Raw genomic sequence first — 19828 nt, forward strand, 5'->3', positions numbered from 1 at the left:
ACCCCTTACAATAGCGAATGTATACGCCCCCAGTGACCGCGCTGATACCTTCCTCGACCGCTTCTTCACAATCCTGCACAGAGTAGCAAAAGGAGGCATTATATTAGGGGGAGACTTTAACCAAACGCTGAACCCGCATACAGACAGATGCACCATAGGAGGGCGTAAGAACCCACAAGGAAGAGCAGCATGGGTCAGGGGCCTTCGCGCCAATAGTTTGGTAGACATTTGGCGCGAACAACACCCAGGCGAAAGGGAATACACATTTTATTCACACCCACACGACCGTTACAGCAGGATAGACTACCTCTTTGTGTCCAACAGAATGGTTTCGCAGATCTCCCATATGGGAATCCACGATATTTCGTGGTCAGATCACGCACCTATAGAGCTGCGGTGCACTGATTTTGGTCTGGACAGACCAGGAGCGAGCTGGAAGCTCAACGAGTTTCTACTTAAAATCCCCGAGGTGGAACAAACAATAGGGGGAAAAATCAGGGACTATTTTAACGAGAACGTCGGAAGCGTGGCGTGTCAATCCACCCTTTGGCAGGCCCATAAGGCGACACTTCGCGGTGAACTCATTGGGATCGCAAGTAGGCGGAAGAAAGAAAGGGAACGAATGATCCTCAATTTACAATCGGAATTAGCGACCCTATCCGCCCTACATAAGAGCAACAAGCAGCCGCAGACCCTTAAGGAATGGCTGGATGCCAAAACGAGATTACACTTACTGATATCCTCCCGAGCTGAGAAGGAGATTACCTGTTCCAAACGGAAGTATTATGAACGTGCAAACAAGCCAGATACCCCGCTTGCTAATAAACTACGAAACATAACCCGTAACTCCCAGATTCAGGCAATTCGAACAGATACAGGTGACCTCACTTCCGATCCTAAAAAAATTGTGGCTGAATTTAAAAAATACTATGAGACCCTATACGACGGAACAAAGGTCTCCCATTGCGAGACCAAGGGTAAGCAGCTAAGGGCATTCTTAAAGGAAGCGAACCTGCCCAAAATAGGCAGACTGGAAAGGGACATGCTACAGGCAGATTTCTCAGGTGAGGAAGTATCAGAGGTAATCAAAGCATTAAAGTCATCAAAAGCCCCCGGCCCCGACGGCTTCTCCAATTTATATTACAAAAAATTTCGGAAAATTTTGGTCCCTCACCTGACTCGATTACTTAACTCTTTACTAGAGACTGCCCCCATACCTGGCCCAATGCTCCAAGCGTCTATATCAGTGATCCCCAAACCAGGGAAGGACCCAGCTGACTGTAAAAGTTACCGCCCAATCTCATTAATCAATTCCGACACTAAAATCTTTTCTAAATTGCTGGCCAACCGTCTAAACACGGTCATGCCTCGGCTGGTCCACCCAGATCAAGTAGGGTTCATCTGCGGGAGGCAAGCGGCGGATAATACTAGACGGATCATAGACTTAATTGATATAGCGCAAAGACACAACATCCCGTCTATGGCACTTAGTTTAGACGCCGAAAAAGCCTTTGACCGAATTGACTGGCCTACCTCAAAGAGACGCTGGGGGAATTCGGCATAGGGGGGAGAATGTTGGGCGCCATTCTAGCTCTCTATCGTGAACCGAAGGCGAGGGTCAGACACCAGGGCTTCCCTTCGGAGGAATTCCCGATACGGAGTGGCACCAGACAGGGGTGTCCCCTGTCCCCACTTATTTTCGCACTATGCATAGAGCCCTTGGCGGCACACATCCGTAACAGCCCAGATATAGCAGGAATTCAAATCCAAGACCAGTCACACAAAGTGACCCTGTACGCGGACGACATCATACTAATGCTGTCAAAGCCCCTTACCTCTCTGCCGAATGTCTTTAGTCTGCTAAATAAATTTAATAAGATTTCAGGCTTCAAAATTAACCAAGCCAAATCGGAAGCGTTAAACCTAAACCTGCCAAAGGTCACGGAAAAATTGATCGAGCTAAATTTCAACTTTAAATGGCAAGCTTCCTCCATTAAATATCTCGGAGTAAATCTCACCAAAAATTATAGCGCCCTATATAAAGCTAATTACCCCAGACTGATTAGGACTCTGACGGAGGATCTCAGGCTCTGGTCGGGCTATGCGATTTCATGGATCGGCAGGATCCAGAGCCTAAAGATGAACCTCCTCCCCAGAATCCTGTACCTTTTTCAGACCCTTCCGGTGCAGGTGGCCAGGGGTGACATCCTCCGGTTACAGTCCTCTATGGTGAAATTTGTCTGGGGTAATAAAAAACCATGCATCAAGTCTGGTACGCTTGTTAGACCAACCTTAAGAGGAGGACTAGGGGTACCTTGCTTGCTGGCATACTTCAGAGCGGCCCAATTAACGCAAATTGCTCAATGGCACATGCCAACTCACCTACGTAGATGGGTCGAGTTAGAGCAGGCATGCAGTGTCAATGTAGAAATACAGGACCTAATATGGCTACCAAAACAGGTCCACAAGACCATAAGAGAGCCGCTGGAGACGGTGCGAAGCTCGTTGGCGACTTGGGAGGATACCAGATATAGATGTGCTCTTACCACCAAGCACACATTCATGACCTCGTTTGTGGGGAACCCTGACTTCGCTCTGGGCCTGCCGAGCAGAAATTTAGTAGCCTGGACATCTAAAGGCCTTACGAAATTATTACATCTGGAGGGGAGTCCACTATTGAAATCCTTTGACCAAATTAAATCTGAAAGCGGATTACCAAATTCTGAATTTTTTAGATACCTCCAGATAAGAGCATTTTATAACAAAATCCCTAACCGCCCTCGGCGTACAAATTTTGAGCAGCTGTGTTCGGGAGGAACGAACACCACGGGACTTACTTCTCGGATATACAGAGAGGTGGTCTGTCCTGGCACTGACGCCAAGACTAAACTGAGCTACAGACACGCATGGGAATCAGACTTAGGGGAGACATTAGAGGACAAAGACTGGGACACCGTAGTGACGGCAGCAGCCAAAAGCTCAATATGCACGACTTTGAAGGAGAATGCATATAAGGTCCTAATGAGGTGGTACCTTACCCCAAAGCGATTAGCAAAGTTTGTAAAAGATTACCCCCCATTGTGCCCCAAACAATGTGGGGAACCTGCAGACTTGCTGCACATGCTGTGGGGCTGCACCAAAGTGGCTCCTTTATGGGAGGAAATCCAAGATTGGCTGGAGAGGATTCTCGGACACCCGGTCCCCTTGGACCCCTGGCTGTTCCTGCTGGGCAGGCGCACCCGGGGGCTAAGCAGACCGGCGCAAAAATTGATTGCACATTTTGCAACAGCCATGAGGTGCGAACTCGCAGCATTGTGGAAGCAACCAGAATTACCCACAATGATGAAAATTCGAAAGAGAATTTGGTATGTTTGCCGGATGGAACAATTGACGAGTCTGGTCAATGACACCGGCACAAACTTTCTAAAAGTCTGGTCCCCTTGGCTAGACCACTCAGACATCCCAGGGGTAAATGCCACCAATATTCTGCAATGATAGTTTCTGATGCATTCTCCTCTGAAGCAGTGACACTGATATTAGGGACAAAGGGCACTGGTAGGGTGGACGCAAAATGAACATGGGGCCCCCACAAGCGGCTGAGCGCCACAGAGGGTAGATAGCAGAATTAGACAATACCGAATTGGAGATGCCCCTCGGACGGCCTAACCCCTCCCCCCCCCCTTGTGTTTGTCTTGTCCGTCATGTCTGTCTGTCGTCTTTCCCGGTACGTTATAATTTGTTCAAGATAAAAACAGAAAGACATTGGGAACATGATCAATAATGTATGACAATGGGTTGACAGATAGTGTTTGATCTGTATCATGTCTCAATAAAAACTTTTTGTTGAAAAACAAAAAAAACAAAAGGGGACAGCGCGGGCTCCATAGTTTAAAATAGTACAGGTTTATTAATCACGAGCTAAAATAAAAAAACTCACAGCAATGAGATAGGACATGCGCATCGAACAAGAACACCAATGGTCATGCTGTTAGTCAGGAACAGTAGACTCGTGGCTGCAGCGTGTAAATCTTTCTCTGTGCCGCCAGGTGTCTCCGTCGTGATGTGCGTCCACATGAGCGCCCCCCCCCCGGCTAAGACAACTCACGCTCCTTTTGTTCTGCAGCACCACAGTTCCCTTCCAGTCCAGCAATTACTCAATGAGCTAAACACCTGGTGCTTGTAGATAGCACCCTTACGCGGTTCGTCGCAAGTATACCGGCGACTTAATCAGAGGATCCTATCTCATTGCTGTGAGTTTTTTGATACATGTATATATGTGGTAATTTTTATTTTTTATTTTTTAAAGTTTGCTGGTATCTGTGTGTTTATTATCCTCATTTAAGCACCCATATCATCTTGTCATAGGACCTAGTAGTTAAAGGGAAGGTATCTTTGCATGTGGAATAGGAGAGCAGAGATTGAACAATGCATTATAACATCACAAAATGGGATGTAGCCAAAGGAAGTGACACCCCGAAGCTTCAGGAGCTAGTGTTAGGTATCCATAACCCCGGTTTAATCATTACAACATGGCACTAACACATGGTCAATTTTTGAGATTGCACCTTTTAATAGGGCACCAATGCCAGTTGGAATGAGGGAGGCTTTTTTCCAAAGCCACTGTATTCTGGGGAGAGGTCAATATCACTAGGAGATGTGCTGGGTTTGATGTCGAACCTCTGCAGGATGGAGGTGAAGTAGAGGAAGAGCTCCATGCGAGCCAGACCCTCCCCAAGGCAGATTCGCTTCCCTGAGTTTTGGAAAGAAAAAGGCAGGGGCAAATAATGGTTGAGGTACAGCAAAAAAACAAAGATTTGCAGATGTAAAATTAGTATGTGTTTGAATAGGCAGGAAAAGGAGATGAGTGGGAAAGGTGAGAGAGAGGCATGGGAGGGAGAGAGAGAAAGAAAGAGAGGCGTGGGAGAGAGAGAAAGAAAGAGAGGCGTGGGAGAGAGAGAAAGAAAGAGAGCCGTGGGAGGGAGAGAGAGAGAGAGAAAGAAAGAGAGGCGTGGGAGGGAGAGAGAGAAAGAAAGAGAGGCATGGGAGGGAGAGAGAGAGAGAAAGAAAGAGAGGCGTGGGAGGGAGAGAGAGAAAGAATGAGAGACGTGGGAGGGAGAGAGAGAAAGAAAGAGGCGTGGGAGGGAGAGAGAGAAAGAAAGAGAGGCGTGGGAGAGAGAGAGAAAGAAAGAGAGGCGTGGGAGGGAGAGAGAGAAAGAAAGAGAGGCGTGGGAGGGAGAGAGAGAAAGAAAGAGAGGCGTGGGAGGGAGAGAGAAAGAAAGAGAGGCGTGAGAGGGAGAGAGAGAAAGAAAGAGAGGCGTGAGAGGGAGAGAGAGAAAGAAAGAGGCGAGAGGGAGAAAGAGACGAGAGAGACGAGAGAGACGAGAGAGACGAGAGAGACGAGAGAGACGAGAGAGACGAGAGAGACGAGAGAGACGAGAGAGACGAGAGAGACGAGAGAGACGAGAGAGACGAGTGAGGCAGAGAGCAGAGAGCAGAGGCAGCCTGGCAAGCTATAATAAAGTTTAAGCCTGCTTCTTACTCATACCTGTCAAGATGGCTACCATCTCTAAGGAACAAAATGGCTCCCTATTGAGCATAACATATGTTGGTGTTGTATTTCAGTTTCTATGTATTGTGTGCAAAATATATGTGATTAACTATGTGACCCATTGTGTGGGTGTGCTGACTGAGTGGCAGGCACACAATGAGTCAAAGTGCTGGTCATTGTGATTGTGCTGTTCTAGTGTTGTGAGACAATGGGGAGTTCGAGTGGGATGTACCCACCTGCTGGGAGAGTACACACTCCAGCAGGGAGGTGTCTTGCTCTGTGGGAGGTATGAAACTGAAATTGGGGAACGATGTCTTGGTCCTAGAACCGCCAGCTCATTCCCTATTGGTCTGTTCATATTTCCCTCTTCCCAACACCTGCTCCTTGAGTACATCCAACAAGAATGGTACCAGCCCCCAAACCTGATTGGTCCGTTACTACTGATTGTCTCAGCAAAGATACTCTCCACTGATTGGTCAGCACCCGGTCTTTCATGCTTTCAGATGAAGGCCAGGGCGAAGGCCAATCAGAGATCCACAGTTATTCTTGGGTAGTCTCTGTCTAGAGACAACGTGTTATGAAAATGATGGACCTATGGCTGGTCACCCTTTGTTACAGGAGCTAGTACAGATCAAGGGGGAGACAACGAGAGTAAGCTAGCTTTGGCAGTGCTCTCCACCTAACGATCTAGGAGTCTGTGAATGAACGTCACCGGCCATATACCTGGCAAACCTATGTTTAGGCTTGCAGTGCAGCAGTGACGAGGTTAAGTTTCAGTTGAGAAGGGCTGCTTAGTCTGACCCCAGCTGCATAATCAAGGTGTTTAAAAACCCCCAGGCTGTACACACATGCAAGCTAGCTGGTCAGGAGACAGGACTGAAATACTGAAGAGATTACTGCTATAAGGTCTGTTTTTCAAAGTACATGTGTGATGAACTGTCTGTGTCCTGCATGCTGAAGAGAAGCTGCCTTGTTTTCTATGCTGAAGAGAAGCTATTTTGTTTTTGTATGCTGAAGAGAAGCTATTTTGTTTGTGTGTCCTGTATATTTTTAAGGCTCAATAAAGAAACCTTATCAAGAGAACCCACATGTGTGGTTGCATGTACTCTGCAACATCTGGTGTCAGAAGTGCCGGGATTTTGAGAGGCCCCTGCAGTTGAAGGGCCACACACACACACACACAAATGAGAAAAATTGAAGAATTTTTAAAAGTTTCTGTGCGAGCAGACCAGACAGCAGGGACTGTTAATGCAGGTGCAGACCAAACAGCAGGGACTGTTAATGCAGGAGCAGGCCCAACTACTATTGCAGCAGCAAACCCAGCTCCTAACCCAGCAGCAGGCAGCACAGGATGAGCAGATGGCCAAGCTGCTGACCCAATTCCAGGGGTCTGCCAGTCCAGAGGCCAGGGTGTGCACCGCACAGCAAGGATGATAAGAGCAGGTCTTGCAATAAAAATCCTTTATTTATAGATCATCTGGATGTGGGACAGCAGCAAACTTCAACGCGTTTCGTTCAGAGAGAACTTTTTCAAGAAGTGCTGTATACTATAAAATCATCAGTTTAAATGCAGCTGCCCGCCGGGTTTTCGCGCCAATAGTGACGTCATTGCGCGTCATCAGACCAATAGGAATCGTGCACGCCGCGCATGCGCCGCGCGCCAGAGCATTCTGGGAGTCCACGCAAGCCCCAGCCGTGCTCATCACGATCGGCACGCCTCTCAGGACGGCCTCCACACTGAGAGCACGCCTCCGAGAGCCGCGTAGGCTCCCTTCCTACTCCCCGTATTGGCGCATGCGCAGATGCTACCTCCAATTCCACCAGTAGTAAAAACCTGACATGCGATCCACTACTGACTAGGAGGCATGTATAAACATTAAATTGTGTTAGAACATTTACAGGCTACTGAAAATCACCAGGCAGGCAACTACAAATATAACATATACAAAAATGAATATATAACTATTATATAAATACAAAACTAATCACAAAAGAAATAATTATATACATTTGGATAAAACTTAACAAAAAATGTCTATAGAGAAATATTGACAAAAATTTTTAAGAAAAGAATATATGAGAAAACGTATAAGGAAAAATATGAATATATAAGAAAAATACATAATCTAACACTATTATGTGTTAGAACAAAAATTATTGTATCAAAATTAATTTTATTACTTAAAAGAATTCTAAAAGAATAATATTAAAACAAATTAAAAAGGTGTAAATGGATCTTATACCTATATCTAAAGAACAGCAAATTGCTTGCTCCTATTTATGAGATGGAGTTTATATCATATTAATCAATAAATGCATTTGTACATTTATATAATGTGGAGTACTATATATTAGGCATATGGATTTATGTATAAAGAAATTTCTTGAACAATCTTGCTATACTGTGGTTAAGTAAATGATAGCATAGAGAAATACATGACTTATCACAAATTATTTGGTGCAATATGCATTTTTCAGAAAAAAACAGAATACATTGATTACGCAAATGACAATAAATATGCTGAGGCAAACAGAGCGATGTCATATGAATGTTTTTTTGTTGAGTATAAACCCTTTAACAAAGGTGGACTAATGGGTTCCTAAAATAGAATAGGATGACTTTTGGTGTACATAGGGGGATAATTGAGTAAAAAACAGTAGACAGTGAGTGTTTTTTATATATATATTATGTCTATGATATTAACATTTTTTGTGTATTTTAAATCTTAATATATATACTGAATGGTCTTATTTCAGGAAGTGATTGATATTCCATTCAACATTCATCCCGTCTGGGTACCTTGTTTTTAAAGTGAATATCCAGTAGGATTCTCTACAGTCTAATGCTTTTACAATATTTCCCCCTCTTTCTTTTTTCATTATCTTCTCAATACCCATGAATGAGAAGCTGTTTATGCCTCCCTGTCTGCATTCCGTAAAATGCTTAGACACAGGATGATCAGTATCTTGTTTACGAATCAATCTGCAATGTTCCTGCATCCTCATCTTTAAAGCCCTTGTGGTCCTTCCGACATATCTCTTCCCACAGCCACAGGTAATAAGATACACCACAAATGTGGTATTGCAATTAATAAAGCTATATATAGTGTGGCGTTTATGTGGGCTGTGGGAAAAGACATGTTGAGCAGGCTTCATGAAATTGCACATACTACAATGATTGCATCTAAAGGATCCTTTAGTGGAGAAACGTTCTGGATCTTTCACCGGCGTGGATATCACGCTTGGTGATAGAAATGTGGCCAATGTCTTGGCTCTTCTGTATACGAATTTTGGGCCTTTCTCTGTGTATTCACGAAGTATGGGATCCATTTTTAGTAATTCCCAATGCTTATTAACAATTTTATTTACGTGATGACTTGATCTATTAAATTGGGAAATGAATAAAGGACAAGTCCCATCTTCCTTAGTCTCTCTTTTTTTACTACTAATAGTACGAGAGCCATCCCTCATTCTGGATCCAGACGGCAATACAGTTTCACGCTCAATTTCCGTGACTTCCTGCAATGTAGTTTGGAGGGTCTCCCGATCATATCCCCTCTCAATGAACTGACAAAAAAATTCATTGAGAGGGGATATGATCGGGAGACCCTCCAAACTACATTGCAGGAAGTCACGGAAATTGAGCGTGAAACTGTATTGCCGTCTGGATCCAGAATGAGGGATGGCTCTCGTACTATTAGTAGTAAAAAAAGAGAGACTAAGGAAGATGGGACTTGTCCTTTATTCATTTCCCAATTTAATAGATCAAGTCATCACGTAAATAAAATTGTTAATAAGCATTGGGAATTACTAAAAATGGATCCCATACTTCGTGAATACACAGAGAAAGGCCCAAAATTCGTATACAGAAGAGCCAAGACATTGGCCACATTTCTATCACCAAGCGTGATATCCACGCCGGTGAAAGATCCAGAACGTTTCTCCACTAAAGGATCCTTTAGATGCAATCATTGTAGTATGTGCAATTTCATGAAGCCTGCTCAACATGTCTTTTCCCACAGCCCACATAAACGCCACACTATATATAGCTTTATTAATTGCAATACCACATTTGTGGTGTATCTTATTACCTGTGGCTGTGGGAAGAGATATGTCGGAAGGACCACAAGGGCTTTAAAGACGAGGATGCAGGAACATTGCAGATTGATTCGTTAACAAGATACTGATCATCCTGTGTCTAAGCATTTTACGGAATGCAGACAGGGAGGCATAAACAGCTTCTCATTCATGGGTATTGAGAAGATAATGAAAAAAGAAAGAGGGGGAAATATTGTAAAAGCATTAGACTGTAGAGAATCCTACTGGATATTCACTTTAAAAACAAGGTACCCAGACGGGATGAATGTTGAATGGAATATCAATCACTTCCTGAAATAAGACCATTCAGTATATATATTAAGATTTAAAATACACAAAAAATGTTAATATCATAGACATAATATATATATATAAAAAACACTCACTGTCTACTGTTTTTTACTCAATTATCCCCCTATGTACACCAAAAGTCATCCTATTCTATTTTAGGAACCCATTAGTCCACCTTTGTTAAAGGGTTTATACTCAACAAAAAAACATTCATATGACATCGCTCTCTTTGCCTCAGCATATTTATTGTCATTTGCGTAATCAATGTATTCTGTTTTTTTCTGAAAAATGCATATTGCACCAAATAATTTGTGATAAGTCATGCATTTCTCTATGCTATCATTTACTTAACCACAGTATAGCAAGATTGTTCAAGAAATTTCTTTATACATAAATCCATATGCCTAATATAGAGTACTCCACATTATATAAATGTACAAATGCATTTATTGATTAATATGATATAAACTCCATCTCATAAATAGGAGCAAGCAATTTGCTGTTCTTTAGATATAGGTATAAGATCCATTTACACCTTTTTAATTTGTTTTAATATTATTCTTTTAGAATTCTTTTAAGTAATAAAATTAATTTTGATACAATAATTTTTGTTCTAACACATAATAGTGTTAGATTATGTATTTTTCTTATATATTCATATTTTTCCTTATACTTTTTCTCATATATTCTTTTCTTAATATTTTTTGTCAATATTTCTCTATAGACATTTTTTGTTAAGTTTTATCCAAATGTATATAATTATTTATTTTGTGATTAGTTTTGTATTTATATAATAGTTATATATTCATTTTTGTATATGTTATATTTGTAGTTTCCTGCCTGGTGATTTTCAGTAGCCTGTAAATGTTCTCACACAATTTAATGTTTATACATGCCTCCTAGTCAGTAGTGGATCGCATGTCAGGTTTTTACTACTGGTGGAATTGGAGGTAGCATCTGCGCATGCGCCAATACGGGGAGTAGGAAGGGAGCCTACGCGGCTCTCGGAGGCGTGCTCTCAGTGTGGAGGCCGTCCTGAGAGGCGTGCCGATCGTGATGAGCACGGCTGGGGCTTGCGGGGACTACCAGAATGCTCTGGCGCGCGGCGCATGCGCGGTGTGCACGATTCCCATTGGTCTGATGACGCGCAATGACGTCACTATTGGCGCGAAAACCCGGCGGGCAGCTGCATTTAAACTGATGATTTTATAGTATACAGCACTTCTTGAAAAAGTTCTCTCTGAACGAAACGCGTTGAAGTTTGCTGCTGTCCCACATCCAGATGATCTATAAATAAAGGATTTTTATTGCAAGACCTGCTCTTATCATCCTTGCTGTGCGCTGCACACCCTGGCCTTTGGAACTTTTACACGAACAGCTGCACGCTTTGGAAGGGAGATTCTGGGAAGAAGCAATACGTGAGTACAATACCTGGGGCTAACCCAATGAGGAAAGGGGGGGGTGTCTTTGGACAACCTACCCCAACCTTCAGGGTATCCTATGCCCACTTAAAGGTCTAGTACTATTATTTCACTTATATACCCAGCTTATACTCCCTTCCATTATATATGGTCCCAGCACTTTCAGAGCACCATCACACATACAAACTACGTCTGCCAGTCCAGAACTTGCGAATAAAGCCTCAGTCCTCCTGAGGAAAATGGCTCTGAATGAGGATCCTGAGGCTTTTCTACTGACATTTGAAAGGGTTGCCGAAGCTCAGGGCTGGGCTGCAGATCGCTGGGCAACTGCTTTGGCCCCGCTCCTCATAGGAGAAGCCCAGGCCTCATATCAGGGCCTCCCAGCAGATCAGGCAATGGACTACCAACAAGTAAAAGGTGCCATACTGGATCGCTTAGATCTGACCCCAGAGACCTACCGGCAGCAGTTCCGGAACCTGAAGTACACCGCTAAGATGAGACCCCGGGTCCTCGCTCAGCGGTTATTGAACTTGTGTACTCGGTGGATACAACCCGAGGAGCGCACTGAGGTAATTCTTGAGCAAGTGGTGTTGGAACAATTCCTACAGATAATACCCCCTTCCGCACGCTCGTGGGTAAAACGCCATGCTGCTGAAACCCTAGCTTTGGCGGTCCGACTCGTTGAGAACTTCCTTGGGGCCGAGGATCAGGCGAGTGCCCTGGAACCGATGGATCCAACTTCACCAGCACTTGCGGAGACCCAAAGAGGGAGTTTGGAACAACGGGGAAACTACGGCCCCTCCATGCGCAACCGCCAAGTGCCAACAAGGAAGAAGTCAAAATGCTGGGCACCGCCGAGACCCTCATCCCCCCTTCCTGATGTCGGCTTGTCGCCAAATAAGAGTAACTTCCGAGGACGTCGCCCACAGGACCCACCAGATGCCTGGTCTCCAGTGTCCGGTCCAGCAGAGCGCTATCCACGGCCCCCTCCTGCGAGGGAACCCTCTCCATGTTCTGCCTGCGGAGAACAAGGCCACCGGCATATGGACTGTTCACAGATGGATTGGTCCTTCAGCAGGACCGTCGCCTCAGCCTTCACTGGAGAAAATTACAAGCCCTGGCTACTTTCAGCCCAGGTTGGGGGAAAAACCGTCCAGGCCCTTGTAGATTCAGGCTCTGGGAAAACTCTGGTCTTCCAGGAACTGTTACCGCCTAACGTGTGTTCTTTTGACTCTCCATGGAGTATAGAATGTATACACGGCGATGTAAAACGGTATCAGATGGCCAAAATCCAGCTACAGGTAAAAGGTCAGGAGGCCTACCTCGAAGTAGGAGTCGATCCTTGGCTCCCTGCCTCCATTGTGCTCAGCCGGGACTGGCCTTTTTTTTCGGACCCAATGGCTCCAGTCTCACACAAGGAGAATTATTCTATGGCTCAGGAGAACCCTGGCAAACTATTCCCCTTCTCGGCAGACCTTTTTCCCAGTAGACACCGGGTTCCAAAGACTCAGAAGCAAAGACGCTCTGACAAACAGGACTGGTTTCAGAAATCTGGGTCTCAAGGTGACCATTCTAGTAGCAAGAAGTCACAAGTGATGGCTGGGGATGGCCAGAGGGAGGGGGATATGGGCCCTGGAGATTTACCAGACCTATACCTCCCTGATTTTCGCCAGAGGCAAAGGGAAGACCCAGTCCTTGCTAGAGAGTATGATAAGGTGGTAAAAATTGATGAGCAGATATTGAATGCACAGGGGGTGATAGTATTCCCCAATTTTGAATTATCAAATAATATCCTGTATAGGGTGAATAGGCAGACACAAACAGGGGAAGTCACCAGACAGATATTGGTTCCCAAGGCGTGTGTTAAATCTGTGTTCACTCTAGCCCATACTGTCCCTTGGGGTGGTCACCTTGGCAGGGATAAAACATTGAACCGTATTTGGACCCTATTCTATTGGCCAGGGATGCATAGTGATATTGCTAAGTTATGTGCGGCATGTCCTGAGTGCCAGCTAACTAGTCCGAAGGGACAAAAACCAGCCCCTTTGGTTCCTCTACCCTTGGTGTCAGTTCCCTTTGAGAGAATTGGGTTAGACTTGGTAGGACCTCTAGAACGTTCTGCGAAAGGACACAGGTTTATTCTTGTAATAGCTGACTATGCAACAAGATATCCTGAGGCGTTCCCCCTGAGAACAGCAACGGCGAAGCAAGTAGCCAACAAGTTGTTGGAGCTGTTCTCACGGGTTGGACCTCCCCAAGTTATGTTGACAGACCAAGGTACAAATTTTATGGCAAAACTGATACAGGATGTCTTAAAATTACTAGAGGTCAAGTCTGTTCGGACATCGGTCTACCATCCACAGACTGACGGATTGGTGGAAAGATTTAACCGAACTCTAAAAGGGATGCTGAGGAAATTTGTAGATTCAGAGAAGAGAGCCTGGGATGAACTTCTCCCTTTTCTGCTGTTTGCAGTGCGGGAAGTTCCCCAGGCCTCTACGGGATTCTCTCCATTTGAACTGCTGTATGGCCGCCAACCCCGGGGTATCCTAGACCTCCTAAAGGAGTCCTTGGAGGAACAGCGGTCCCCTTCTAAGAATACCCTGCAATATGTATTGGACCTTAGGAAGCGCCTAGATGTGGTCGGGCATTTTGCTAGGGAGAATCTTAGATCAGCCCAGGACAGTCAGGAGAGACATTACAATCAAAATGCTCGTATGAGAGTGTTTCACCCAGGAGATCAGGTGATGTTGTTGTTACCCAGTTGTGAGACCAAACTCCTAGCCAAATGCTGGGCCCATTCGAAGTACTCCACCGCACGGGTGATGTGGATTACGAGATCGCTCAACCAGGGTCCAGGAAGGGTAAACAAATTTACCATGTGAACTTGCTGAAATCCTGGAAGATGCAGCGGTCTCTATTCATCCATCCGGTAGAGGAGGAAACGGACTTGGGTCCTCAGCCCCCATGGGAGAACATCGTGAGTGACAATAAAATCCCAATGGGTTGTCCTCTGAACAAAAAGGGGACTTGTTAGAAATAATTACACAATTCCATGATGTTTTTTCTGATTTGCCAGGGCAAACTACTGTAATTTAATTTCACATGTGATTGAGATAGCACCTGGGGTAAAAGTGCGTTTCCGTCCTTATAAGTTGCCTGAAAGTCGTAGGGCCCTGGTAGAGAAGGAGGTACAAGAAATGTTACACTTAGGAGTGATTGAGGAATCATGCAGTGAGTGGTGTAGTCCACTAATTATGGTCCCTAAACCCAATGGGAAGGTAAGATTTTGTGTGGACCTCCAAAAGGTCAATGCGGTATCCAAGTTTGACGCATATCCGATGCCAAGGGTGGACGAGTTAATTGACGCCCTTGGTAACGCGGAATATATATCCACGCTGGACTTAACAAAAGGATACTGGCAAATACCATCAGAGGAAAAGTCCAAGTGCAAAACAGCCTTTGCCTCTCCCATGGGTTTATACCAGTTTGTGACAATGCCATTTGAACTGCATGGAGCCCCAGCCACATTTCAGAGACTCGTGGATAAAGTGCTGAGACCCCATAGGGCTTATGCCGCAGCCTACCTAGATGACATTGTCATTTATAGTAAACACTGGCGGGCCCATCTAAATAGGCTGAAAGCGGTCCTCAAATCTCTAAGAGAGGCAGGGCTCACAGCCAACCCTAAGAAATGTGCCTTAGGTAAGGGGGAAACCAAATACTTAGGGTATGCAGTGGGAGGTGGAAAAGTAAGGCCACTGGCCGACAAGGTAGTTGCCCTGAAAGAAGTTCCGACCCCCCAAACAAAAACGCAGGTACGCTCTCTGCTGTGTTTAGCAGGGTACTATCGGCGGTTCATCCCCAACTACTCGGAACTTGCAGCCCCATTAACGGACCTCACAAAAAAGTGTGCCCCTACACAAGTGGTATTGTCAAGGGAGTGTTAGTGAGCCTTTGAGGACATAAAAAGGTGTCTATCAGAGGGTCCCATCCTTAGAAGCCCAGACTTCAACAGGCCTTTTGTAGTGCAAACCGATGTATCCGAGAGGCTAGGGGCAGTGTTGTCACAACAGTTTGAGGGAGTGGAACATCCGATCCTTTTTCTGAGTAGATGAATAGAACAGTGTATTGGTGCATCACCATGAATAGTCCATAAATATTCAATTATATCCAATAGTAGATCCAAACTACTGGACATAGAGTATATTGGCATAACATCTCAGGGTGAGAGACTGGAGGCCTGGTGGTGCCCACGCGGGTACCCCAAAATAGGTCTCCTAATGAAGTGTACTCAACCCCGAGGAATAACTCAAATAAGTCCAGTAATGGATGGTAAAAAATATAATGGGCTGCAGCCCTTTACCTTCCTTTCTGGTGTCCTTGGTTAGTGGATCAGTTCCAGCGTGCCGTCCTCTGAAGATAGTCACAAGCAGCAAGGGATGAAGAGGAGCACAGCAGCGATTCCCAGCAGCTTCCAGCTAGTGTAGCGCCAAAAAATGAGGGTAACTCCAAATGGGGATAAGTTATAAAAATAGTATTTTATTGGTCAGTAGAGAAAAATACAATGGCAGGAACGCACCTACGCGTTTCGTCCGTAAAGGACTTTCTCAAGGTGTAGTGAGAAGTTCAGAGGTGCATCATTTTATCCAGAAACAGTTCGCGCCAAAATCACGGCATCTGTGACGTCATTTCCATGCGACTGTTAACCTCGTCGCTACTATGACGCGCGGTTCACTCCATACTCGCGCTCATAATGGAAAGAGTACCACAAACGCCGTGATTGGCTACTGAGAGAAAAAAACATTGAATACAAGAACTTTAATCAGACAATTGTTAAAAAATATACATGTTTATACAATGTAAGCTCTAGCAGGCAAAGCTAATGGATGCATGATTATACTACTCCCCTTGATGTTTACATGGATGAGGATTGTCAATTTGCATTTCCACATACCTGTGATTTGGATGTTTAAATTCATAGCCCACTATATGCAGACAATCCTACCCCAGTATACATAATGATATTTTTGTTTTTTCTCCCTTCTTTCCCTATATTTTCTAAGGGGAGTAGTATAATCATGCATCCATTAGCTTTGCCTGCTAGAGCTTACATTGTATAAACATGTATATTTTTTAACAATTGTCTGATTAAAGTTCTTGTATTCAATGTTTTTTTTCTCTCAGTAGCCAATCACGGCGTTTGTGGTACTCTTTCCATTATGAGCGCGAGTATGGAGTGAACCGCGCGTCATAGTAGCGACGAGGTTAACAGTCGCATGGAAATGACGTCACAGATGCCGTGATTTTGGCGCGAACTGTTTCTGGATAAAATGATGCACCTCTGAACTTCTCACTACACCTTGAGAAAGTCCTTTACGGACGAAACGCGTAGGTGCGTTCCTGCCATTGTATTTTTCTCTACTGACCAATAAAATACTATTTTTATAACTTATCCCCATTTGGAGTTACCCTCATTTTTTGGCGCTACACTAGCTGGAAGCTGCTGGGAATCGCTGCTGTGCTCCTCTTCATCCCTTGCTCCTTTTTCTGAGTAGGAAATTGTTCCCGAGGGAAAAAAATTACTCAGTGATTGAGAAGGAGTGCCTCGCAGTAAAGTGGGCAATCGAGGCTTTGAGGCATTACCTGGCAGGAGTCCATTTTACTCTGGTGACGGACCATGCTCCATTGAAGTGGTTAAATAGTATGAAGGACTCCAATGCTAGATTGACCAGGTGGTATATGGCCCTCCAACCTTTCTCATTTGAGATTCAGCACAGGCCTGGAAAAAAAAATGCAAATGCTGACTTCTTTTCTAGAGAAGGGGTGGATGGTCGGGCTTCAGCCGTGCGTGGCCCCAGCCACACACTAACAGGGGAGGAATGTGACAGGGTGAATGAACGTCACCAGCCATATACCTGGCAAACCTATGTTTAGGCTTGCAGTGCAGCAGTGACGAGGTTAAGTTTCAGTTGAGAAGGGCTGCTTAATTAGTGTGACACCTCAGCTGCATAATCAAGGCGTTTTAAAACCCCCAGGCTGTACACACATGCAAGCTAGCTGGTCAGGAGACAGGACTGAAATACTGAAGAGATTACTGCTATAAGGTCTGTTTTTCAAAGTATGTGTGTGATGAACTGTCTGAAGAGAAGCTGCCTTGTTTTCTATGCTGAAGAGAAGCTATTTTGTTTTTGTGTGCTGTATATTTTTAAGGCTCAATAAAGAAGCCTTATCAAGAGAACCCGCGTGTGTGGTTGCATGTACTCTGCAACAGAGTCCCAACATATTCCCCATTGGTGAGTTATCATTGTACCCTGTTTTGTAGTTTTACTGTTGATTTCAGACAAATAACCTCAGGTTTATATAACTCTGTTATTCTGCCTGGGGATTTGCGATCCCTGGTAGTCTGGTCAACTCTGTATCGTGACAGTGTGGAATGGAAAAAATAGAAATGTGGGGAGAAAGAAATAGAAGGGAAAAAGAATGATAGAAAAGACAGAGAGGGGGAGAAACAGATTAGGAAAGCGAGAAGAGAAAGGGTGCAGAAAGAAAATGGAGACATAGATCAGTGCACAGAGGGATCCTGACCTGCAGAGAATGGCATAAAACCCTCATTCTTCTTAAATGAGCCGCTCTGGTTCAGGAAGTGGCTGGGGTCAAACTCCTGAGGCCTCTCAAACAGTGTGGAGTCAAACAGCACGGAGTGCAGCAGGGGGAAAATGACTGTGCCCTGAGAGGTAAAGACAATGGACAAGCTGGGTACATTTACAGTAAATGCACAAGTTCTACTACCATTTATCTGCAGAAAGCTCATGTAGAAGCTTTTGCAGCCCTATTTATACCTAGCTATATGGTCACCATCACCATGGATAAAGGGTGAAGGGTTTGAATATTGCTTAGTCATTCTGACCCAAGTGACAAGCTATGCACCTTCCAGAAGGTGGGCGTGGCTAAGCCTTTGCTGAGTTACTTTGCAACATAATATGGAAAAGGGTATTGTACCTTGCAACATCCCATGCCCTTTTGGGACCTAAACCTTCTAAATACACACAGTAATCCCAGAGGGGGTTACAGATGTACTGTAATTAGGTTATGAATACATCACGATTCTGTCAAATGTCATATCCCAATATAAGTCATAGTATCACAAAATTTTCAAAAAATATTAAATAGCAGCGTTGGTGCAGAATATCACAACCTATCCCTGTATATATCAACTGAGGGAGCACTTAAGCCTGCTACATCTGTATTTATGTAGAGACACATGGTGGAACCGTCTTTCTTTAGGGTTGCACAGATGGGTAAATGGTAGTACCTTGGGTAGGCTGTATCCTCTGAAAAGGGTGTCCCCTGTCACAGAATGGGGTGCACCAAGGGGCAGGATGTCAATAAACCTCTGGATTTCATGAATCACGGCATCAGTGTAAGGCATTTTGGCCCGATCCTCCATACACGGGCTGCGGGTTAGGCCGATCACACTTTCTATCTCTGCCTGGATTTTTTCTGTGTGCAGAGAAGGGGGATGCAAATTGACACCAATAAATGTTATGTCGTTCAGTGTTTTCCCTTTATTGCAGATCTGATATATGTAACTGTTAGGGCCAGGTGCTTTAAAGGGTCAGTTATACATACAGTAGGATAAAGTGATCTTATGACAGTGACATGTTTCATGGGTTAAAGGGTCAGTCCCGCTTGGAACAAATGTGTATATTTATATACAGTATGAAATGGTCATTTTTCTCGGTTCTCTGCACCTTTTATATGCGGATACTTCATGAGGATGAGAAGGCCATATCCCAATGTGCTGCTGGTTGTTTCCTGTCCCGCAAAAAATATATCGAGAGCAGACGAACAGAGGTTTTTTTTGTGAAATTCTGTGTGAGGATTCTGATTATCCTACAGAAAGGCCAAAAAAGGATGACAAAATTAGAATTTCATTTTTTCAGAATGATGGCTGTGCATATCAGACAGATAATAATATTATTATTATTATTATTATTACCGTATTGGCCCAGATATAGTGCGACCTCGCACATAATACAACCCTAAAGTTTTGAAGAAGTTCAACATGAAAAATAAAAGGTGTTAGGCTGCGCTTATAATACAAGGACAGTTTTCAGAAGGACATTTATAGAGAAAAAAACATAGCACTATATTTTGGGCCAATACGGTATTATTATCAATAATAATAACTTTATTTCATATAGCGCTTTCTCCCAATGGGACTCAAAGCGCTTCACAATAACAGTAAAGCGCACGGTGCGCAGCACAGACATTTTTACAGACACAGTTAAGAGAATAGCTGATACAATAAAGGCCATAGGGTATGCATGGAAAGAGTTTATGTATGTATGTATATCTTTATTTATATAGCACCATCCAGGTACATTCAGTAACACTTCACAGCCGCAATATACGTGACATAATAATATAATACATAGTGGGGATAAGCGTATCAGACATAAAAGTA

General features: G+C 44.3%; 1 protein-coding gene across 3 annotated transcripts in view; it reads right to left on the reverse strand.

Moving 5' to 3' along the window:
* Positions 1-4546: 4546 nt before the first annotated feature.
* Positions 4547-19828, reverse strand: part of LOC142498666 (cytochrome P450 2G1-like) — a 40942-nt gene continuing 25660 nt past the window's right edge. For all 3 annotated transcript variants that reach the window (XM_075606923.1, XM_075606922.1, XM_075606924.1), the window contains 4 exons: positions 19113-19254; positions 18674-18861; positions 17947-18088; positions 4547-4750 (listed from right to left, as the gene is read on the reverse strand). In XM_075606923.1, coding sequence (XP_075463038.1) covers positions 4569-4750; positions 17947-18088; positions 18674-18861; positions 19113-19254 — 654 coding nt within the window. In that variant the 3' untranslated portion in view covers positions 4547-4568. The remainder of the gene's footprint in view (positions 4751-17946; positions 18089-18673; positions 18862-19112; positions 19255-19828) is intronic.

Source organism: Ascaphus truei, chromosome 7 (genome assembly GCF_040206685.1).
Source record: "Ascaphus truei isolate aAscTru1 chromosome 7, aAscTru1.hap1, whole genome shotgun sequence".
Taxonomy (NCBI): Eukaryota; Metazoa; Chordata; class Amphibia; order Anura; family Ascaphidae; genus Ascaphus; species Ascaphus truei.